Raw genomic sequence first — 25,807 nt, 5'->3', positions numbered from 1 at the left:
TAGATTTTCCAAGGTGATGGGAAGCAATTCTCCTTAAGACAACATTTAAACAGTTTTGTAAGTATGGGTGCTAGTTCTGGTTGAAGTTTTTTGAGTGCTATAATTGGAATACTGTCAGGGCCGGTAGCTTTACTGGAATCAAGGTTTTTGATTAGCTTGACAACATCATGTACAGATATTTGTATATCACATAGTGTGTTTTCTGATACAGGAGGAAATATTGGGGGTTGGCGACCTTGGTCGCAAAGGGTAGAATTAGCTGCAAAGTTCTTGGCAAAGAGTTTGGCTTTGTCTGATGCTGACGAGATTACCTCAGGTCCATTGATGACAGTTGGGATAGAGCACATGCTTCTGTTCAGGATTCGGTTTGCTATTTGCCAAAACTGGTGGGAACCAAGCTGCTGCTCAGTTACTTTGGACTTGGCGAACTTAGCATACAACTCTCTTGCGTTCTTTATTACTTTTTTACAGTGGTTGCTGGCAGTCCTGAAAGCGGCTTTAGTCTCAGTACATCTATTACATTGGAAGCCATGGAAAAAGTGATTTCTGTGCGCAATGGCAGCAGCACATTCTGGAGCGAACCACGGCTGGCTGTTAGGTTTTTGCTGGAACTTTTTTGAGGGTATGAAACGGTCTATACCTACAATTACCTATTCCGTCAGGTCTGATACTATAGAGGACACATCCTTTTTAAACATGGAATGCCGAGGTAGATCTGATATAAATGTACGGAAGCTATACCAGTCAGCCATAGAGTATCGATATACTGTACAATGGAGAGGTACGTCTGAGAACTTATTGCATTTTATTTTTATCTTAATAGATACAACAGAGTGGTCGGAAGATCCAAGTGGAGGCAGAACAGAAACTGAACATAGTTCAGGGCAAGTTGTGAGAAAAAGGTCTAAGAGATTTGCAAAAAAATAAATTTCTTTATTTCTTTTTCTCCTTTACTTTCCCTCTCTGTCCTGATCCAAGCAAGTCCATCGACCTTGTCCACAAATCCCAAAACTCCATCATGAAAAGTTTCAAGAAAAAATACACGATTAAACCCGGATCTCCAACTTCCAACGTAGACCCTCACTACCATGTCTCCTTCTCCAACATCAGAGGTCTATGTTCTAACCTTCCAGAGGTGTAAATCCAATTACAGGAGACTAAACCAGACCTATTATTCCTAAGCGAAACTGGCATTGGACAGACTATTTCCCAAGATCAGTTCATAATTAAAGGATACTCATAAAGGATGGTAATCATATTAATTTAACCAAATTTTTTTTTTTATAATACTCCAACTCATTTTGTTGTGATAATGTTTCCATATCTATTCTAAGTTAGATATAACTTCCAAAACGTTCATCTTTTTTAATAGATGATTTGCTAAATATTTTCAATTCAACAGTTTAAAATTTCTGCATGTCTGGAAAGGTCGCAAAAGTAATTTTTTTTTTCAATTATAAAAAACATAATGGCTGACTTATTTATAAAGAAACGGAAATTAATTCTGGTGAATTTAATTTCATAACTAAATTATTTTTTTAACGTAATTTAAAAAATGTCATTTTAATTTTACATTAATGTATTTTGATTTCTAATAAATCATCAATGAAATCATAAAAGAATTCAGTGATTATCAAAATTATTTCGACCAGAAATATACAGACACACAGAGTCGTTTCATATTTTATAAATTTTATTGAATTTACTTACCGATTTCAGCCATTCCTTCAGCAAAAGATTTTGATTTAGCCTTACTAAATGATAAGGACGTTTTGGGATCTCTGCGTGGTGGTTCGGGAGCTGAAGAGATGAAAAATAGATTGTTACCAAACAAGATTTTATAGAGAGACAAAGAATTTTTATTTGGGGGGGAAAAAAAAAATTGCTTGAAGATTATTTCCTATTTTTTAAAAATGACAAATTATAGAATTTATGTAATATATGAACATAATATATGGTTTGGAGATTAATTTGTGTTGTAGGCATATATATATATATATATATATATATATATATATATATATACATACATACATACATACACACACATACAGTGGCCCTAGGATATGTTTCTTTCAGGTTACGATATGGAATATCTGGGAATCTGGGAGTAATTGGAAACTAAGGAGTGGCTCTATAGTCTCTGAAGCTCAAAAATTGAGGTTTCACCTTTGAATGAATTTAAAAATTATATGCAAGCCATTTTACACTGAATATACATATTATATTAAATTAACGTAGAACATTTTTTTGCTTTCTTTTGGAATCTCTATGGTGCTTTAACTGTTCAAAACAGAAAAAGCACGAAAAAAAAAAAATCTAATAAAAATTGAATAAAAACAGAATAAAATTAACTTTGAAATTATATATTTTAAAGTGGCAACACCAAATGTCGCAATTTTTGTTTGTTTAACTATGCATGAAAATATTTCTTTGAATTTCTGAAGTTGACTTGAGCTTTTGAGATCAGCCTTTAACACACTGACAAAGCATTTTATCTAGAACTCCATGATCTGGTTTCTTAAAAAAAAAAAAAAAAAAAGAAAAAAAAATTAAAAAAAATTAAATAAACTTGTTTATTCTATTTCATAACACAACCATAAAATTAATTTCTTTCCAGATTGTATTAAATGCCACGTCATACACAGCACACATAAAAATAATCTTACACAGTAATATGGAAAACATTTTTATTGTATATAATTTGAAGTTTACCTTGTTTCCGACGATGTGGGAGCGTCATAGATCCATCTTGATGTACATACCAATTCTGATCACGTTCTGTTGGTTTCACAGTAAGGACGTTCATGGTGAGGGAATGGCCCGAGGATTTTATAAGGCTGACCACATACTCATGGGAAGCTCGAGTCACATTTTGTCCATTTATCTGAAGAAAGAGAAATTCAGTTTAATATTCTAAAAATGAATAACTGTGAAAAAGGAACTGACCCTTTTTTTTCAAACAGAAGATTATTCCTTATTTTGGATAAATAATTTGCTTAAAAAAAATAATTATATATCTATAATATAAAGCTGAATGTGTGTGTGTGTGTGTGGTCATGAATAGGCTCCTATATGGTTGACTATTTTAAAAAAAACTGATTACATATGATAGATGTATCGAGACACAGGAATGGGTAGGTTTGATCCTGCAAAACGGTGGTTCATTAAAATTGTGGGGTCTGCGTTCACGCCTGGTCCACAAAGTATAGAAATAAAAAATTTAAAAATTAAAAAAAAAAAAACGTTTACAAGCGTTTTTGATATAGATGTACATAAGAATACTTTGATAAGTATGTTTTAACTTAAATAGGGATGGTATAATAAAATTGTGGGGTCTGCATTCGCGCCTGGCCTCCATAGAATGGAAATAGGCACAAACTTTAATAAAGACTTTTCATATCTATCTGCGTAAGTATACTTTGATAATCACGTTTCAGTTTGAAGAAATATGGTATAATAAAATTATGGGGTGTTCGTTTGCGCCTGACCTCCATAAAATGGAAATATGTCAAAGTTTAACAAGGTTTTTTAATATAGATCCACAGAATATTGTGATAAGTGTTTCAGTGTGAACAGGTATGGTATAATAAATTATGGGGTTTATCTATTTTATTTTTACTTTCATCATATTTTGCTTTGGTTTTGATACCCCCCAATTCGAAGCTATCTCTTTACAACCCTTCCTTTTCATAACGTATCATACTTTCATAAATCAGAGTCCATTTTCTGTAGGCTATTTTTGAACCAGTCAAGGACGGGTACTTTTGCTAGTATATATGTGTATATATATATATATATATCCTGGCTTGAGGTAGTTGCCTGTCTAGCTGCACTGATGAGCTGTGAAACAGCGAAACAGTACTGTACGTGGATGACTATATATATATTTTATATTACCAAATAAAACTACACTGTAGAGGGCCCTAGATGCCAGAAAGCTTCTACTCTAATAGTTTCTTCTCTTGAACTGTTGAATTTTAGAATTCCTTCCCCGTTTCCTTGACTGTACTAACATGTTGAAATTTAAATGTAATGCAAACAGAAACTTCACTTCTCAAATCTCTACATAGTAGTCCGTGTAGATATGGTCCCCCTTACATTCAAATGGCAAAATGTCTTGTTTGTGAGTGAATAAGTGTAAAAAAAAAAAAAAAAATAAAATATAAAATAAAATATTTTTAGTTTTTTCATAACAACTGAGAAAAGATTTGAGATTTCATAATTGGTCCAATTGGAAATAAGAGACCTTTGGATCATAAAATTAAAGCCAATAATGCAAAAAAAATAAAAAATTGCAGTTACATATAATTACTAGTTTAATACACATCCCAAGAAAAGTTAATAGCATTTAATATCTGATATATGCAAAAGATAGGACCACCACCCCATACTTGAATGCACTATGGGAAAAAGGGAGGGGAAGAATAATGTAGCTTACACAACTGAAGTTTTATATATATATATATATATATATATATTCGTTATGTATAGAAAACCTATCATTTTGCAGAGTTAAGTCCTATTAGAGTCTTAAATGATAAAAATTTATTACATTTTTTAACATCTATGCTGATGATACTATGCTCTCTTCTGGTGTTGCTTCTTGCTTATCTCTCTCATATCTGTTGAAATATTCAACTAATCTAGAAGTTGATCTGCATTCAATTGTTGATTAGGGTACAAAATGGCTTAATAAATGTTAAAACTCAGCTCACATCTCAATGTAAGCAGGTCTCTTTTCTTCCTGAAATTTTTATAATTAGTTCTACTAAATTGAAACTTCTTGGTCTTTCTTTTTCATCAAATTTTCTTTTTTTATTCCTGCACCATTCCCTTAATTATGCAAGCAGCTCAGAGGAGCAAGAAGCCTAAGAAAAAAAAAAAAAAAAAAAAAAAAAAAAAAAATTCTCGAGGGCAATTGCTCGACATATCAAAGGCCTTTGATAGGGTATGAAAGGTCTATTCCACAAAATCTCCATACTAGGTATACTATAGCTGAAAATGCCTTTGATTATTAAATCATTTCTCTCTAATAGATTCATAAGAGTAGTTGATGGGCAGAAACCAGAAGCTTATAGTACTAATGCTGGAGTCCATCCTGGGCCGCACAACTCTTCCTGATCTACATCAATGATTTCCCAAATCACATTCATTCGTACACATTTATGCTGATGACACTATTATCTATGGCAACACTTTAAAGACTGTAAACGACCAAGTTCTCTCTCCTCTTATCTTGAGCACATGGTGCAATGGGGAAAGAGGTGGCTGGTTAATTTTAATGCATCTAAAGTCAAAATTCTATCTTTACATCATCAATGTTCTGATTCTCATCTAGCATCAATTGAAATGAATGGCTCTCGTCTTGAGGCTCCAGGTTTTGACAAACTTCTGGGTCTGACCTTTACTCCTGATCTAAAATGGAACATGTACATCAAATCTGTTGCCAAAGTCGCTGGAAAAATGGTGGGATCATTCAACCACTCCAGTAGATATCTCACTGCTGATGCAATTCTCTACCTGTATAAGAGCCAAGTATATCCAAGGATGGAGTACTAGCAGCTCCTGCCCAGATATGGCAACAGAAGAAGCTTATCCTGCCTTAACAGAGTTCAAAATAGACTTCGTAGCTTAGTGTGGAGGGGGGGGTATGCCCCTTTTCTTTTCCCTGCAACAGAAGAGACATTGCGAGCTTGTTTCTGCTTTATCATTATTTTCATGGCAAGTGCTTGTCTGAGCTCCAATCTATGGTACTCCCTTGCCTGACTTTCACGAAAAACACTGGTCTAGTTGAAACTATCAATTTCCCCCATTTTTTTTTTTATCTGTGCCTAAACCTAAATGTAGATTCCATGAACAAAGTTTCTTTCTTAGAACTGCTCACCTGTGAAACTCTCTTCCATTTTCCTGCTTTTCAACCGACTACAATATAGTCGTCTTCAAGTCCCAACAAAAATTTTTTGATGAGTCATCCCCTTAAGTAATCCAATTTACCAAATTTTCTCTTCTAACAATGACTACAATATTGTCCCTTGACTACTGTACACCCATTAACCTTTATACTCGAATAGCCTCCGGACCTTGAAACGTGGTGACTCCTTTGAGAAAAAAAAAAAAAAAAAAAAAAAAAAAAAGGATGGTTAAAGTTTACCTCTAAAATAAAATCTCCTCCTTTAAGTCCTGCTTTATCAGCCACACTGCCTTTATCCACTGTATCAAGATATTGCATAGCAGGGGCATCAGTTGGTGGGGGCCGAAAACCTGGAGAATCACCTGTCGAGACAACAAAAATGAGAGAGGTTTCAATGTCAAGATTCCAGACAAATATCTTGAGGTAAATATGTAATTAGAATTTTACAAGAAAAGAATTTTTAAACAATTAAAAAACATGACGGTTAGGTTGGCTCGTTGTGTTTTGCATGACGAATGTTGAAAATGTCCGTGTGTTAATTGAATAAGAGTAATTTTAGTGTAAATTATATTTTATTAGCAGGACACTCACCATTGCCCGGTCATAAAATATGCTTAAATATGATATTTAAATTTGTGCAGATTTTGTATTTATTATTTTAGTGGCAATTCTGTATTATTATATTGTACCCAATGATTTCAAAAATTAAAAAATAAAATAAAAATAACTTGGGTGCTATCAGCAAGAATCAAAATGAAAACGTTCAGCATGTCAGCCTTAGTCATTACCATTTTAGCTATCTTCAAAAGAATAAAAAATAGTTAAAAATGAACCAACTTAAACAAATGAATGTATATTTGCGCATGCATACAAGAGCATTTCAAGTCAACTTATGTCTGCTATGTTCCAATTTTTTCAATTTTAACCTTTTAGCAGCTACTTTTACCAGATTTTATATATGCAAAATAATGGTCCACAAAAAATATGCAATCATTTGACCCAATTCACATTGCTCTGTGACCTTGTGTCTAAGATGAGATGCACTTTGAAAAAATAGATGCACAGACAGTGAGTTTTATACTTATGTAGATTACATGTTATATACAATTGACACACCGGTTTCTATTAGATCACCGAAGTTAAGCAACGTTGAACCAAATAGGTGACCATTTGGTAATACCAGGCGCTGTATGTAGGAGGACATCAACACTTTCAGCAACTCTTTGCCTTCAGATGTCTCAACCCTGTCTGCTGATTAGCTTGAGAGTAAGCCAGGCTGGCTCTACGCAAGCTGCTTGACTTTAAACAAACTCCCAGTACAAGTCATCCATCAACTCTAGCATGATCAGATAATTGTTTTGACAGATGAACCACTGATATGTTATATAATATATCTTCGCCTGACTAATAGACAAGTAAATATATTCAATGACATCCTCACAATAAGGCGCACATCTCTCAACACATAAGTGAATCCAACAACCCATTCCATCACATGTGAATAAATGTAAAAATGTTAATTCTAAGTGGAATTTTTCCGATAGTTTTGTTTGCATCAATTCGCTAAACAGATGACTGCTTTAAAATCTCGAGTTTTCATCATCATCATGACAGGCTCCTTACCCGGACCAATGTGACTCTTCCTCTCCAGAGTTTCCTGTCTTCCATCAGTTGCCTCAGATCTTCAGGTTCACAGTTGGCATCGTGTGCTATTTGTTGGATGTACGTGGATCTAGGTCGTCGTCCTCCTCTGCTTGCGTGTCCGTGTCGTAGAGTCCATAGCAATACATCACTCACCAATTCATGCTTGCTCCTCAGACAATGACCGGCAAATTGTAGGCGTCTTTCTCTGATGGTATTAGATATGGCAGGTAGTTTGCCATAAAGTTGCTGCTTCGTGGGATGATTTTGCCAAGAGATATTTAATATTGTTCTCGGGTTGACTTATTTTGAGTTTTACGAGTTACATTTTCATTTAAATATTCACAATTCTCTGATCTGTACTAGCAGAAGATTGGTTGGTTGGGTTAGTTTAACAGCATATCAACCATTTGGGGGTCATTTAATGCCAATCCAGTAATTTGGAAAAAAAAAAAATTGTGCTTCAGATTCTCTATATCTTCAAAAATTTTATTCCTGGAGTTTGGTTTAATTGTTTTGTTAAAGACTATCATTGAGTTTTGCAAAGAAAAAAGACTGACTTCCTAACGCTAAATGTACCAGACAGCCTAATCTTGTGGCACCAGATGTCCTATCAGGTATTATTGCTCCAGGCTGAAATGGACCTGGGAGCAATGGTAACTTAGAGGAACTCCTCATTCCCCACAACCCCACAAATGGGGCCTCACCATTGGATGTCTTTCAAGCAGAAGGAATTTGTTCCTTTGATTTTTTTATTTATTTATTTTTACATGCCTTGTAAGGATTTCATCGAATATACATTTTTTTTTTTCATTGTGCTGTTGCCGGAATGATAGACCATGTGTTGCTGGCCCCACTCATTATTTGTGCCTACATTTAAATATCTAAATACAAATTCTATGAACAAAGCTTTCCCAGAACTGCGCACCTGTGGAACTGCTCTGCTGGCCTGCTTCCCAGCTGACTATAGTATGGTTATCTTCAAGTCCAATGTAAACAAGTTCTTGGTGAGTCATCCCCTTAAATAATCAAATTAGACCCAATTTCCACTACTAGCGATTACTATGCTGTTGTCCAGTTGACTACTGTACACTTATTAACATTTATCCTCGGGTAGCCTTTGAGCTTTGATAAGTGGTGACTCCCTTGTTAAAAAAAAAAATTTTAAATCAATACTGAGTTTACTATTCTTTTGTTTTCTATCGTTGAAAAAAAATGTTAATCTAATTAGCATTTTTTTTTTTTTTTGTTTAAAATATTATATAAAATCTTTGGACCATGGGATTCTTTAGGTTAGACAATCTACAAAGTGGCAAAAAAATGTTTATCCTCAAATCTTGTTATAAAATGCAAACATAGGTATTTATTTTAAATTTCATTTATTCAAACACTATACAGGGTGACGGCTGAAAGTCTTGTGGGCCTACTATAAAATAATCACCAAATGAGAACTTCATAAAATCACATGCCACAAAAATGGTGTTCATATAAACCATCTCAATGGATGACAATGTCAATGAAAGTAAAACTGTATTCATTGCATGTTAGTTTCTATTATTGTATTGATATAGTTAAAGTGTTTTAGCAAAAATATTTTGCAAGGGTATGCATCATGATTCTGGAGCCGTAACTGCCACAAATTGCTGCATCGATGTTTAGATGTAATTATATTTATAGTCTTAAGTAAATCCATTATTCCTAAAACTGATAGAGTATCTTACTCCCTCCCCCTTTTAAGCCAATATTTTTTTCTCTTAGGATTGACCTCTCATGAAATCTTTTCTTTTTCCTTATTGCCAGTGTTGTAATGGCGCAAATTTTGAATCTCTTGTCACTGGCAAGACCAGTTATAATTAAAACAAACACATTGGTATAATTAACAAAAAATGTATTACCAAAAGTTTGTTACAGAAGTACACGCCATGATTCTGGAGCCTACTAAAGTGTTGAAGTGAAAGTTTTCTTTTTAACTGCCAAATACTGTTAAATGTTTTTGCAAAAATAAAGTTTGTCTTCAGCTTGCAATGTTCTTGGTACATGCAAAAACAATCCTTTTTCTTTTCCTGTTTCGACATTGTAGAAAATCCGTCTTTCTTCTCATCAACATGCAAATTAACCGTACGTTCAAACGACTCAGAGTCAACAAAAAAATGTTCGCACCAATGAAAGAAATACCAGCTTTTTATATATGCTCAAATTCAACCACGTCTTAATTTGTATATGTCACCCATTCGTTTACTATCAGTCGGGTTTCAAGTTAAAGTGTCAGTGACTTTTTACAATACACACATACCACCCTTGGACGCTTGTTTCCATAACCATTGTTATACTCCTTCCTGATCTCATGATCACACAGGCTGAATTCCAGTGGTGGTCGTCTTTGTCAAGTGCTTCTTTGCAACTGTGGGACTTCTCCAGAACCGTGAGCTTAATCAGGTGTGTGCGCATTCTCTACTCCTGCTTCATGACCATCTTCTGAGTTTGTTTCATCGTCGGGTATCAGACTTTCTGACCTCCTCTCCAAAGATGTGCTGTCGGAATCTTCTGATGAGAGTACACTGTATCGGGGGCTCAGAGCATCCCATTCACCAAGACAGACTGTGGACTAATTATTTTGGTTACCCGACCCTGGCCAAATCTTGTGGTACACTGACTCTCTGGTGTCTTCACCCACACAGTCTCCAATTTGGTAGGGATTATGCTATTGGTGGCATAATATCGATTACTTTCACCTAGACCTTATACCAGTATATAGCATTGGCTAGTGAGGTCAAAGATGACTCGTCATCTTTTGGAGTCAAGTTGTACCAGTACACTGCCTCTGGTATGGAGCAGTGCATTCTTACTATGATCCGTTTCATAGTGTGATGGCATCGCTCTGCTATGACATTCCCAGCCGGGGCATGTGCACAGCGAAATCTCAAGTTCACACCCCATTCATCTACAAATGTCCTGAATTCTTTGTTGTGGAAAGCGGTGTCATTATCTGCCAGTAGTTTGTGAGGTGGGCCACATTCAAAAAAAGACCACTTCCAGTTGGCGAATTATAGTTGCAAAGTCCTACAGTGTTAATTGCCTCCACACTAAAAACCGCAACGGGCCACAATCTGTAGTAGTTAGGAAATGGTAAGCACCGTAGTGTGTAATGTCTATTCCCAACCATTGCCAATCACTACTCACCTCCAGTTTTCCTTTCTTCCAGTGAACTGGCGCTGGATTTATAGATTAGCATTCCACACACATCCGTATTGCCAATCTGACTGCTGCTTTTGTCATCATAGGGCAAATTCTTCAGGCAAAATAAGCAGTGCATTACACTCCTGGATGTGCACTGTTTCTGTGAATGGCCAGGATCTGGGCTGTGTCCTGCTTAGTAACGTGCACTGCACCGGTCAGTGGCTTGGGTCTCACATCTTTCTTCATGGCACTGAACCATCATTGTGGTATGCGTATCACTTGATCGGCCATGTTGTGAATTGGCATAACCAATGTCACATCTATTGAGAGCTCATATTCCTTCAATTTTCTCAGGGTATTTAGTCATCTTCTAATGAGCATCTCACTCGCAGTCTTGGTGTGAAATCACGCGTTCCTGCTGAGCGTGTAACACAGTGGTGTAAACATGCAGAGTGTCTTAATATGCAGCACTTTGGTCTGTCATTGGAGTGACAAGTTAATTCCACTTAATATGGTATCAAATTTGGCTGGATTAATATGCTGCGCATTGTTCTCAGGTCATAGTCAACAAGCGTCCTCCACCACAGTTCCAGGTCTTTCCAGTTGCTAGTGCATCAACCCATACGTTCAGTTCCCAGCTGTCCATGCAACAGTCTCCACAAGCTGGATCATTCTGCTGTACTGCATCCAGTCTCGCACATTATATGCCAGGAATCTGTTACCTTGTCATTCTAGCTGTTTTGAACAGGCTCTTCTCGTTATTACTCCGCATGCCACACACAGCCATGCAATACTGGGACGTGCCCTATGAGCTTTCCACCCAAGGAAAATACAGTCTGTCGTGTTATGATATTAGAAATTTCTGGGATTGTGTTCCCTCATTTCCAGCACAGGACACCATGCTCTCTTAAGACTGTCAGTCCCAGCATGCGTGTGCCATCCCCAAGCCATTCCAAGTCCTTGCATTCTAGCCCAAATCAAGCTAAATGTTACCAAACTCAAGATGCAGACAACGTCTTCAACGAAGATATCATAGATATAAGCCAACGTCGCACATTCCACTGCTTCTTGCTATGATAGCCTTCATAATGAGGGGAGCCACATTCAAGTCAAACCCCAAACGTGTCAGACAGTATCTATTTCCATCGACCTCTACCGTCTGGTATGGCCACTGTTTTGTGGACTCATACTTGGAGATCAAGCAGTGACACATTTGCCCCTTTTTGGTGCTACTCACTGGCCACATCTTTGCCTATTCTGCTGCATCATGGCCATCAATGGAATTGATCCCTTGAGAGGTCAGAGTCTTTCTTCCGGGTATGGCACAAGCCAACCCTTGTTCATCCATGCTCGAAGTTCTTGATCATAATCTAGTCGAAGTTCAGCAGCCACTCGATAATCTGGCACTGTTACGCAGTCCTTCAGGTGGGTAGTTATCTGCCCATTTCCATGCCACAATCCATGCTCGTTTCTGATGGTACATATGTTGAGATAAGGCCCAGTTCACTGATGGAGATAACCGCATACATGGAGATTTAACACATGGAGGCATAAACAAATTCCTGATGAACTGCCCCCTTAAGTAGGCACTTTATCACATCTCAACATTAACGTACTGTACACGCAATAATCCTTATCTCGAGTGGCTTCCAAGCCTTGATAAATGGTGACCACCTTGTAAAAAAAAAAAAAAAAAAAAAAAAAAAAAGTTTCCCAACGCTGATCCCGACTGCACTCGTAGATCCAACAGTGCGTTTATAGCATCGATCTCTATAGATCATATCCCAGTGGTTTACCATGCACCACCAGAGCATCAATCTTAACAGTCACAGTCATTTGTTGAAATCGATTCGCATCTATTATTGTATGCGAGCATCCTGTGGCAATTAATGCCAAATACCACATTCCATCAATGTAGATGACAATTTCCAGGAATGCCGCGCACTTACATCTAGGTGGGGGAGTAGTCTGGGGCTGATGCCTGATTTCCTTGTTCGTTTCCCCAAACAATCCTGGGCCCAGTGTCCAACCTTGCTGCATCGGTAGCAATGGGTTCCACTTTTTCAGCAATCTCTCGCTGTGTGACTCTTGTGGTCGCATCTGTAACAGTTTAATTCTGTGTCAGGGCTATTCCCGGTAGGAACTGAATATTTACCATTGGATGGACTCACAGCTGCAACCACTTTGTCAAAGTCAGTCATAGATATTTGAGGTCCATTTTGGACCTGTTCATGGTTCCAAGGGAAAAATTTCCTAGACAACTTTGTGGCATGCTTGACACAGAAACCCAGGAATTAGCACTTCCATTTAGGAGGATGGACAATATAAACTTGGCAGCAATCTCCAATGAGCGTCAAGTCTGCTTTTGAATGCGTTTACCATTTGTGCTCGTACAACTGCATCTGAGAGATCATGTGTTGCGAACCCTCTGTGAGAAGGTCCCTTAGCGGACATCTAGCCTACAGTGTTTTTTTACGATTTTGAGACTGTCCCCCTTGGTTGCGCCGTTTTCGGCGATCTGAAAAGACAGCTTTCTTGTATCATAGATCCCATGGATGTACTTGTAGAGATCGATCATGTCACCACAATTTCACCACGTGATGATTTTCATCCCTGGTTAACATCAGCACCCTTGCTCTTGCTAGTAGGTCTCCCATGGTTAGAGTCTCAATTTTTGGTGCCTGCTGGAGTTCAATGGAAATGGCACCAGGGAACTCTGTGACAAAAACCAGTTTGGCAAGTTTTTCTAGTCAGATTCCCTTGAAACCAGCAAGTCCAACCATCTGATATTGTCCGTATAAACGTTCACCTGCTCGATAACCCATTTCATCATGGTTAACTTCCTAAAGGCTGTGAAAACACCATCCATAAATGCCTTCTTTAATTAAGTCTATCCATTCAACATCTAGTTGGTCAATCTCTAAGTAGAGAGCCAATGCATCCCCTTCCAGATACAATGGCAGTAAGCTTGCCACATCATCTACCTTTTGAAGTCTCGCTACCAACCTTGACCTCTTCAACCATATCACGTCTCCCTCATCAGTAAATGGTTTCACCATGTTGCTGCTTAATTGTATTTTCACCATGATAACGCCCAAAATAGCTTGAAGTGTTGAAGTTAAAATTTTTCTTTGAATTGCAAAATACCATTAAATGTTCGTGCAAAAAAAAAAAAAAAAAGTTTTTCTTCAGCTTGCAATGTGCAAAAACGACAATCCTTTTGTTCATAGAAAATCTATCTTTCTTTCCACCGACACATGAATTAACCGTATGTTGAACCGACTCTGAGTAAAAAGAAAGTTCTCACCAATGAAAGAAATACCGGCTTTTTTATATGCTCAAATTCAACCGTGTCTTAGTTTGCATTTGTCACCTTTCCATTTCCTATTGGTCGGGTTTTGAGTGTCTTGACTTTTTTTTACAATACGCACACACCACCCTTGAATGCTTGCGTACATGACCGCTGCCATACATCACTACATTGATGCTTAGATGTAATTATATTTATACTCTCTGGGTAAGTTCATTATTCATGAAATGGATAGAGCAGATATTGTATTACTTAATTTGTCTATAGTTTTAGTGTAATTCTTTTGTTTTACTTTTCTTCTAAAAGTGAATCTTAAAACATGTGTTTTGCATTGCTGTATTAATTTTTCTTCTACTGTAGTTACACTTTTCACACGTGTAATAAAACACACCATCCGTTACTTTTTAGAGTTTCTGAATATAATAATAATGCTATATTAAATCCATTTATATGCATAGAATACAACTAATTTACTTTACACATTAAAATTTCTGAATATACAGAGTGGAACAATAAGATTATTGCCCTAAAAAAGACAGGTTTCCATTTCAGTTTGATGAAAACCACTTTTCTTTTCTTGTTGCAGACCATTTACTAGTTGGTCACCAATCTGAAGAGCGATAGAAGCCTTCTATCATGCCTGAAATTTACACAATGTTCAACAAGCAAGATTGGAGATGCGCTGCTGTACAACTCATGCTCTCTACTGATCCAAGTTATGACAACAGGACCATTGCCAGCACTCTCAAAATCCATTGTTGGATTGCCACGAATAACAGAGACATGCCCAGTTGTTTTGAAAGTCAATACCAAAGTGTACCTGGTTATGCTGAAGAGTGTGATAATCTCCTGGTGAAATCAGGTGGCTGCTGGCAGAGCCTGGGTGTGGCAGCAGGACTTGGTGCTGGCCTACAAGTCCAAAGAGACCCAGGCATGGCTTCAGAAAGAGTGCTACGACTTTGTACCCTTCTCTCACTGGCCTTACCTCCTCCCCCAACCTGAACCTGCTGTACTACTTTGTAGATGATCTGAACACGCTGGACTATTTTGTTTGGTCATACGTCGAGAACATCACCAACATGACCTCTCACAACAACAAAGCCAACCTCATCGCCGATATCGCTGAGCTACTGCCGACCCTTGTAGAAATGACATGCTCACAGTTCCGGACTGGTATCGAGGCAATGATTAAGGCTGAAGGCGGCTACATCGAATAGATGCCAGCTCTACTACATAATCAAGTTACCTGAATTGATTTTTTTCAATAAAAGTTTTAAAGTAAAGTTGTAATGTTTTCTTTAGGGCGACAACTTTATCGTTCCACCATGTAGTGCACAACTGGTTGGGTTCTATGCATAAATAGGTTTCTTTGTTTTTGTTTTAATTTAATTTGAAATATATGATTAGAAAAAAAAAATTTTTTTCACATTTTATACATGATCAATGGGAGGGGGAGGTCCTCTTGTGAGACTATCTACTTAGAAAGCAATTCCTTTACCAATCATAAATGTCTGAATTAAATATAACTCATATACGAAGTAAATCAACTAATTTTAGAAGCATCACGAACTGTTAGTCATGCAATATTTTTTTTTCTATAGCCAACTACTGATGAGAAAGGATTTAAAGATGTTTAGAAAAAAATAAAAGAAATTTATCCCATGAAAATGTAATACTAATAAAAATAATATATAAAATGGTGCATTTATTGAAGTCAAACATTTTTGTACTTTAAAACCTGTTTGAATAGGAGGAAGTGGTAGTACGGTCACAGCTTATACAACAATAAAACAAATAAAATAATCTTAAACTAAATAAGTTTTTGTTGTATTTTAACATTTAATACTTGAAATCATAATTCTCACATGAAAATAAAAATTGCTCTTAAAATCATTATTAAAAAAAAAAAATTAAAAAAAAAAAAATCAAGTAATTTTTTATAATAAAGTAATCAGATAAAGTTTGGTTGTTAGGCTTTGTAATAACAAGACATAGGAATGGAGGGCGACTGGTTTGACTGGTTTTTTTGTTTTTTGGCTGCAGTAAAAACATGTTTGAATCCGTTAAACGAGAAAAGAAACTCCACTTTTAAAAGGAGGAGTCGAGATGGAATATATCTATATACGAATATTGTCAGAACATCTCGTCTGTGACAATTTACATTCGTAGCATAACTTTAAAAGTAATTTTCTTTTAAAGGATACCAATATTTTAAACAATTTTATTCAATTACTAACCTGAGTGTTTGGAGCAAAAAAAAATAAAATAAATTAAAAAAAAAAAAAAAAAAATAAAAATGGTAGTAGGCAGGCAGGCTCAAACCCGTACCGTAAAGGAGGAAAAGTAAAAAAAAAAAGTGACGTCTTTGCTGTTGTACCGATTGCCAAATTGGAAGTGGCGTAAGTTTAAATTAAGGCTAGACAATCGAAAAGAGGCGATGACTTTCAAAAACATCGACGAAAAAAGCGACCCCTCCCTGTAGAAAAGTGCCAAGTTGAGGGTGAAGGAATTAACGTTTTTGGACAATTTTTCGACATTTGTCGTCTGAAGGGTCGAGCTTCAAAAGGTTACCGATTTTGTGAAAATCCATCGCCTCTATCGAAAGTTTTAGACATACATTTAAACAAACACGTGAGATTTATATTATAGATGAAATGATTTTATTTAATAAAGTATTAGAGTATCAATTTGGAAAAAAGAAAAAAAAAACTCATTTCAATCTAAGTAATTTAGATGATTAAAATTTGATTTAGCCATGTTTTGGTGTTGCCCAGGGAAAAATATAAAATAAGGAAAAAAAATAGAGGAAGAAAGTTTTAAAAATGTATGCAAACAGTCATGAATAATGAACAATAATTTTTTTTTTTTTTTTTTTTACACAGTGATCACCACTTATCAAGGCCCGGAAGCCACTCAGGGATAAGGGTTATTGCAAGTATATTACGTTAGTGTGGAAAATCTGTCATTTAGTCAATTCTGGAATCTAATATATAAAAGGGAAAATGTGTTAGTTTGTATGTGGGTGTATGTATGTGTGTCTGCCAAAAACTTGACAGACGCATCGAACTATGCCATAATCAGAATCGTTAGAAAGATCAATCTCTCTGATAAAAAATATGTAAAAAAAATTAACCAAAAAGATTATTTTTGTGCTTGCCAGGAGAGGTCAGTTTTTGCGTCAAAATTTTTTTGCAAGTCATATGCCTACCGATCTCAACATACATTTATAAAACCTTATTTCAAAGGCCCGTGACGTCATAAGTTGCCATGCCCAAGACAGCTAACGTGTTAACTTTTTCACCTTTTCCTCTTCCGTGTTACAGGTTCAATCCTGGCTACTGCAGTTAATTTTTTTTTTTTTTTTTTTTTTTTTGCACTCGCACGAGTACTTGCTGCAATTTTGATTGAAAAAAAAAGTTGTTTTTTTTAGGGCTGGCGGTTGGTTGCTCAATAGCCTTAGTATACCACCTTAAATCTCTAGAATAGCTAATCAAAGCATTCCAAAAGCAGAAGAGAGCAATAAGAAGAGTAGAAAGTAGATCTTCGGTTTACTCTCAGCAACCACGTTACTATTGCTTTTCTTATTCCTTTAGTCCTCACATTCCACGAGTGATTTTTCTGACAAAGGGAAAAATTTTTTCTAGGTCAGAATTTATTCCATCTAACACTTATTGGCAAATTTTTTGCCGAAAGTACTACTTTTTTAGCATCTGACATCAAGTAGCTTCAGGTCCTGTCTGGGGCGATTTCCATCAAAAAAATGCATTGCAGAAAAGAGTCACTAACAAGCTAGAATAGATGAAATAATGATGGTGGTATGAAGAAAAAGTATCCTATGAAGATTTCCCAGTGTAAGGTGGTTGTAGTCGCGGTAGTAGTACATTCTTGTGTGAGAGTAAAAGTTATTCGAACTTTGTACGCATACACCTATTTTGAGAGAATCAGGCAAGTTGGAGAAAATGTAGAAAATAATGAAAGTGAACAAAATGGGTACATATTTTTCAACAACACGCATCAAGAGTCAGCATAAAGGTTGAACACAGTCGAATTCTATATATCGTTTGTATTTACTGACCTATAATGTTTGAATTAAGGGGAAAAATCGGCTCAACTTTATTTTGTAGAAGAAAAAAAAAGAAAATTAAGTAATTCAATTAACTTTCATAAAAATTTAATTTTACGAAAAGGAGGAAATCGGACTGACATGCAACAGAAAAATGTTTATTTTGTATGCCTTCTTTGTTGTTACAGGAACAAAAAAATGCAAGTATTTATGGGATTGAAATTTCAATATTTTGTAAGAAGTCCTGTCGATTTTATTGCAAAAATTTAATAATCCATTCTTAAATTATCGGAAAAAAAACCCTTACTTTCTTACAAGAAATTAAGAGAAAAAGTAGAAAAGACGGGGTGAAACAAAATTAAAACTAAAAGCAACGCCGGGTGGATACAACCAGCTCATAATAAATGGTCATCATTTTATGAAAAGATAATCTAGAAAATAAAATCACTTTCGTTTTTAGCAAATAATTGTTTAAGAAATTTTTATTTCAACAAATATTTGGAAGATGAATTTGAATTTCAATGAAATTGAATAAAACATGGACACTTCAACATTAGATCAAATCTTACATTTAATGAATAATCCGACAACATTTCAGAATTTCATTAAATATATATATATATATATATATATATATATACATACACACACGACATTGCCCAATCGTAAAATATGCTTAAATATATTTTATTAATGCAGACTTTGTATTATATTGGACCTAATATATAGTGATGATTTAAAGAGTTAAAAAAAAAAAAAAATGACTTGTGTGCCATCAACGAGAATCAAAACCCAAACGTTTAGCTTATGGTTTACTTTTTCCTTTGACGGTAATGTCTGAACTATGAAGACATGTTTGCGGCAAGGTTAAAAATTAAAACATGAGCCAATAGCAATTACATTATGCATGCATATTCATAATGCCGTCATTCGAACTTCATCTGGCAAATTCCATTCTTAATTTTCACACTTTTACAGATTTTCCCTTGCTAAAACTCAAATATAAAACTTGCATGGGTTTGAATACCCTATATATTTAGTTTCATGTCTGTAGACCAAAAACTGACAGGAGTTTGGTAGGCAAAATTTTTTAAACACTGTATATATAATATATATATATATATATATATATATATATATACGAGGTTTGTGTTTACTATAACCCTTTTACACAAATATTACGCAAGTATAAATCATAGAATATCTGCATGAATATAATTACACGTAATAGTTAACTAAAAATGATCATCCCATAAAAAAAACGAAAAAAAACTAATAAGGAATTAATTAAAATGAATGTTTAAAAGATTTTGTATATATTATTATAGAGTCATGATTTCAAAAGTTTAAAAAAAATGCATTTGGGTAGCATCAGTTAAAATCGAAACTGAATGCTAGTGACGTTATCACTGTATCAACGTAACACACAAACTGATTAAAAATTAAAAATAAAGATGAATGTAAAAAATGTATAACGATTTTTTTTCAATTTTGACCCCTGAAAACTATTTTAGCTGGCTAAAGACCCATAAAAGAATAGTCATAAAAGATCCAATTATTTGAGGCTCCTAGCGCCGCTCTGCAACTTAATTTCGGATAAGATAGAGTTTGAAAATATGGAGACAGACATATAGCCTTTTATATATTAGATATACAATATTCTTTCAGAGTGCCCCCCCCCACCAAATGACAGGACTTTATAAAACTAAAATGTTTTTCTTAAAATAATATCGGAAAGAAGCCATACTCGAAACACTTGTAATAAAAATGAAAAATATTAAACAATAAGCAAAATTTTTTAAATAGCTGTTGGTAGCTCCACTAAGTTATGAAAATATATATGGCAATTAAGCTACACAGAATTTTCCGAGTGACATTCTTGTGAGGACTCGTCAGACTAATGCATGAAATTGATGTTACCATTTGTTTTTATATACGCATGTGGTACTAAGTTTACTTGCTAACCAATCAATTGTTTTCACCAGCCAACAGTTAGGTTGACTTGTATTCCACCGTTGTTTATATTTGAAGAGCAAATCACCCTTCATTGTGTACTAAAAGGTGACCTTGTTTTGATCTGGGTGTTTTGTTTATACTTTTTTAGGCATTATATTAGCTATATATATATATATATATATATATATTATGTGATTCATTTATTTTATACATGAATAATCTACAAATTACAGAATTCCATAAACGGAAGCTTAACAACATAGCAAATCTAGAATTAACTGCCACTAAGAGGTGATTCCCAAAGCTCCCAAATTAGAGACTCACTATAAAACATTTTAAATTAGTTTTTAAGGTAAATGCAGACCTAATTCCTCAGACAACGTTTGTTATTTGCCGAGGTCAATTATGCCACCTTGATCCCAAAAACATTCTAAAAGAAAAACACTTGATACTTCCATAGCACCAAAAAATGTAAATATGATTAAAATGTAAAAAAAATGTAAAATGATTGGAGCGAGTGGGAAAGAGTGACAGGTTGGGTTAATCAATAGATTCTTTCATAAGAGAAGGGTGTTACCCAACAGAAGATTCATACATAGGTATCTAGAAAAGATTAGAGTTGAAAATTCCATGCATATTTATGAAGCAAACAGTAGTGTCAGTAATCAATTGAACAATACAGCTTTTGAATTTACCTGGGTAGATACAACAGAACATCTTTATACAAATATTTATTGGGACAGCATATATTAAATTTTGGTGAACATGAGTCTAGCTTAAGTAAACCATTCATATTATGTATTGATGGATGGAAGAAAAGCTTGTGTGGGTTGAGAGCTTTAGCAACAATGAAATGAGAAGTGGAAAGAGGGAGGGAACATTAAGACAAACACGAAAAACAAAATAAAAAATCCATACCTTTGGCACCACGTAATACAAATCCAAAGCCATTTGGACCTTTGCGGAGAACAACAGCTCTTGGAGCATAATCACTGGAGAAAGAAAGAGAAAAAGAATGATTAATAAAATAAATTTAAAATTATTTTTGACATTTACAAAAATATTACTAGGATTTTCATAATCATTGACTATTATAATAATGATAGCGTGTCTGTTGATATTCTGCTCTTTTGCTCATAACATTAAAAAATATGCAAATTATGGCACATGAAATGAGAAACATGTGGGTCAGATTTTTTTTTTTTTTTTTCAAGGTGAAAAATAAAATTCTATTTGTGTGAAAAAGAAGTTTTCTCACACTCTCCCTTCTATGATATAAATCTCACCTGTCTGTTTAAATGTATGTATGTATGTTTGTATGTCTCCCAAAAACTTTTGATAGAGGCGACAGATCCTGACAAGATTGGTATCATTTTGAATCTTGACGTCTCGGACGACAAATATCGAAAAATTAGCCCAAAACATTAATTTCATCACCCTAAACTTTGCCATTTTGTACAAGGAGGGGTCGATTTTTTTGCCAACATTTTAGCAAGTCATTGTTACTGTCGGAGTGATTTAGGTTAATTTCAACACTGACTTCCGGTTGTGTCATGGAGAATTTTATTAAATAGAGAAATAGTCAACCACTTCAGCAGGAATAACCTTCTTAGTGACAAACAATACGGTTTCCGCTCTGCAAGATCTACCGCAGATGTGCTGACGGTTATATCCCACAGGATTAGTGAATCTCTTGACAAAGGCTTCCTTTCTAGGGCAATTGTTCTTGACATATCAAAGGCCTTCGACAAGGTATGGCATAAGGGTCTACTTCACAAGATTTCCAGCTACGGTATAACTGGAAATGTTTTCTCAATCATTAAATCATTTCTCTCCGATAGGCTCATAAGAGTAGTGGTAGATGGACAAAAATCGGAGGCCTGCAATATAAATGCTGGAGTCCCTCAGGGGTCAATCCTGGGCCCAACTCTCTTCCTGATCTACATCAATGACCTCCCTAAACACATACTTAAATCATTCGTTGACATCTATGCTGATGACACGACTATCTACGGCAACACATCAAAGGCTGTAAATGACAAAGTTCTCTCTGATTCTCTCTCCTCTGATCTCGAGCGCGTGGTTCAGTGGGGGAAGATGTGATGGTTACCTTTAATGCATCCAAAACCAAACTCCTATCCTTACATCATCAACGCTCTGATCCCCAGCTGGCATCAATTGTGATGGATGGCTCTCATCTGGGTGAGGCCCCGTGTTTTGACAAGCTTCTGGGTTTGACCTTTACTCCTGATCTGAAATGGAACACGTACATCAAATCTGTTGCCAAGGTCGCTGGAAAGATGGTGGGATCCTTCTACCGCTCCAGAAGATATCTTACGACTGGTGCAATTCTCTATCTATATAAAAGCCAAGTACGTCCAAGGATGGAATACTGCTGCTATATCTGGGCAGGAGCTGCTAAAACTAGCCTATCCTGCCTTGACAGAGCACAAAATAGACTTTGTGGCTTAGTGGGGGATGCCCTTTTCTCTTCCCTGCAACCTCTCTCCCACAGAAGAGACGTTGCGCGCCTATCCTTGTTTTATCGTTATTTCCATGGCAGGTGCTCGTCTGAACTCCAATCTCTGCCCCCCCCCTCGCCAATCTTTCACGAAAAACACCCGTCTAGCTGAATCCACTGTGAAAAATTTCCCCTACTCTATATCTGTGCCTAAATCAAAACGTGGATTCCATGAACAAAGCTTCTTTCTTAGAACTGCACGCCTGTGGAACTCTGTTCCGTCTGCCTGCTTCCCTCCGGACTACAACTTGGATGTGTTCAAGTCCAATGTAAACAAATTCCTAATGAAGCGCCCCCTTAAGTAAACACTTCATCAAATCTCCACGCTAACGTAATGTACTTGCAATAACCCTTATCCCTGAGTGGCTTCCGGGCCTTGATAAGTGGTGATCACTAAAAAAAAAAAAAAAAAAAAAATTTTAATATTGAAACAGGCTTATTTAAGCCATTTTTCACGTGTTTTTTTTTTGGGGGGGGGGTATTTTTCAGAAGTTTTAACGTTCGTTTTTGTTTTCTTTTTCAGATTTTTACATTTGACATCGTTCATTTGCCTTACGTTAGTTTTTTTGTGTTTTTAGTTTCGATTACCACAACTAGGGTTCAGGTTTCAAATCTTGCTATGTCTAGCCAAACTGAGTCTTTGTAAACTATAAAATACTATCTAGATTACTATATATATATATATATATATATATATATACACACACACACACACACACACACTAGCATGGATACCCGACATTGCCCGGGTTGGCATGAAGTTCCGTTTGACCACACCTAAGGATATTAATCATTTTCATCATGAGCAACTATTTCAAAAATAAAAGAACGGATAAAAACATGTAAATGTAATCATCCAAAAAAAAAAAAAAAAAAAAAAAAGTCCGTGATACCCTATTTCGGCAGAAGGGATACAAAGAGAAGAAACTATTCTTCAGATATTTAGCACTTTTTGTTGTCCGTGTGTTAAAAAGAAAATCCCCCCCCCAAAAAAAATTAAATAAAAACTTTTGTTTCCATAAAAATAGTGAGTGCCCGTACGACCGAAAAAAAAAAATATATAGCCAAACGCGTGCGTAATATGCGTTTTTTTTTTTTTTCTTTTGAAAAGCACTTTATTCACTGGCTATTTTTCTTTTTTTTCGTAAATAAAGGATATTTTCAATTAGCTTTATTTTATTTTTAGGGAGAAGGGCTTTCGTTGAGTGTGTGTGTGTGTGTGTGTTGGGGGGGTGTTTCTAAAAGTGTGGCTGAAGTTTGAATTCGAAGCAGTCAAAGTTTCAAGAATATTACAAACAAATGAAATTTTTTCAGTTTATTCGTAAGTGTTTTTTTTTTTTTGTTTGAATATTAAAAACCCCATTTTTGTCTACACAGAATTATTTTTTCAAGCTAGAAACTTACTGAGATTACAAAATTATTTTATTTGATGAAGTTTCTAGGGGGCGACAACTCTACATCTTTAAAAAAAATAGTCGATGTCGGAAATAATTCCAAATAAATTAAATTAAATATATTATCAATTAAATTGTGATTTAAAGTTTATTAAATAATTTTAAATAGAATAATTAAAACAATTCTCTTGCTAGAAACATTAACATACCACTATTTAGTAAAATCGATTTTCCTTAATGCAATATGCACATGAGGTGGCCTCTTGTTGTATATTTTGCAAGAATCATACTATATATAGAAATAAATGAAAGAGTAAAGTAGCGAACCTTTAGTATATATTAATCAACTTGTGAAAAAACAAACAGACAGGAATACGAATATATATATATATATATATATATATATATATATATATATATATTATAGACAGCAATAATATTGCAGATATTGATCGTGTGAAACTCCTAGAAAGCAACCTCTACATCAGAAGCAGAGATGCGTCATTGAATTCATGGGGAAAGTGCATTGAGAATGGTGATGAATATGTAGAAAAATAAATTATGAGGTACAACAGGTTTTTCATTTTAATGGGACCACTCATAGCTCTTCAACTTAAAAAGAAAATAAGCAGATTTACTTTTGGAATGGTCCTTTGTGTGTGTGTGTGTTACCTACATTGATGCAATGCTTCATTCCAGTAGTTCAGGAGTGTTTTTATTTTATAGATTTGACCTACATTTTCTAATCTGATAATTTAGAACATTTTCAATAACTTCCTTTTGAAGAATTTAAATCAACAATAAACAAAGTCCAAATAACAATTTAAAGACATCATCTACCTCGTCCTTCCCCAGTTCAGTTGTATGTAAAACCAACAAAATTCACCCCCATATTTTGGTAGTCAATCATTCACATCTGAGCATAAGCTGTTTGCTTAGTATCATTTCCAGTCATGGTCTACACCATCCAGCCGGTAGACGAAATTACTAGGGATAATATTTACTATGAAACCACTAATGTAGCACCATCTACACAGTCAATAAGCCAAGGGAAATAACTTGGTTGTTCACATACGAAAATAGAGCCAGTATAAAAAATTTACAAAATGTTATTTTTGGTTTTGAAAACTATATTGCAGATATTATATATAAACAAGTGAAGCATGCATGGTCCCCTCGTGAGTGCACAAGGCATAAAAAAATGACCAAGTTCAGCATTGCCTCCTCCCTTTTTAGCCTCCAAAGTTCCCAGGGGACGTCAAATCCTGGTGAAAATGAACAAACGGTGCAGTTTTAGGCCTTAACGTATGTAAATTTGAGTTCTGCACCATGCAAAACTGCTAAATAGACATACACAGAAAATTTTGGACAAATCTGGTAAAATGGTCACAAAAATGGAGTGTTTTTATTAGCTCCAGAAGAGCCCCTTGGGCACACCCAAGAGTTATCGTGAAGTATAGGCAAACAAAATTATATAGAAATCAGCTAGTTACAACTTTTCAAAAAGTTTTATAAAAATCCAAGGCATCAATTTTTTTTTAATAAGCACAAAAGTGTCAATTTTAGCCATTTTAACCTGAAAGGCACACCTAGGGGAGCAACTAGTGTTTTCCTCAAAAATCCGTTCTGTTACCTTTTTTTTTTTTTTTTTTTTTTTTTTTTACTCATACCATGTTTAATGTTTTTGCAAAATTTTAAAAAATTCCAAGGTGTAGTTATTGCGAAAACTGGACAGACAGATGGACAAAACTGAATTTACAGGTCCACCCTCCTTTTGTCAGGCGACAAAAAAGTGTTTACTTACTCCCATAAGTAATTTTCTTACACATTC

The 25,807-nt window shown here is 35.2% G+C and overlaps 1 protein-coding gene across 11 annotated transcripts in view; it reads right to left on the bottom strand.

Moving 5' to 3' along the window:
- LOC145288065 (uncharacterized) overlaps positions 1–25,807 on the bottom strand; it is a 612,213-nt gene that overhangs the window by 7,215 nt on the left and 579,191 nt on the right. For all 11 annotated transcript variants that reach the window (XM_080136116.1, XM_080136110.1, XM_080136114.1 and 8 more), the window contains 4 exons: positions 20,980–21,053; positions 6,155–6,276; positions 2,716–2,887; positions 1,711–1,800 (listed from right to left, as the gene is read on the bottom strand). In XM_080136116.1, the coding sequence (XP_079992242.1) occupies positions 1,711–1,800; positions 2,716–2,887; positions 6,155–6,276; positions 20,980–21,053 (458 nt within the window). The remainder of the gene's footprint in view (positions 1–1,710; positions 1,801–2,715; positions 2,888–6,154; positions 6,277–20,979; positions 21,054–25,807) is intronic.

This window comes from Euprymna scolopes, chromosome 11 (assembly GCF_053919585.1).
Source record: "Euprymna scolopes isolate OS-2025 chromosome 11, ASM5391958v1, whole genome shotgun sequence".
In the NCBI taxonomy this organism is placed as follows: domain Eukaryota; kingdom Metazoa; phylum Mollusca; class Cephalopoda; order Sepiida; family Sepiolidae; genus Euprymna; species Euprymna scolopes.
The sequence above is the reverse complement of the archived record's forward strand: the minus strand, read 5'-3'. Positions and strand labels throughout refer to the sequence as shown.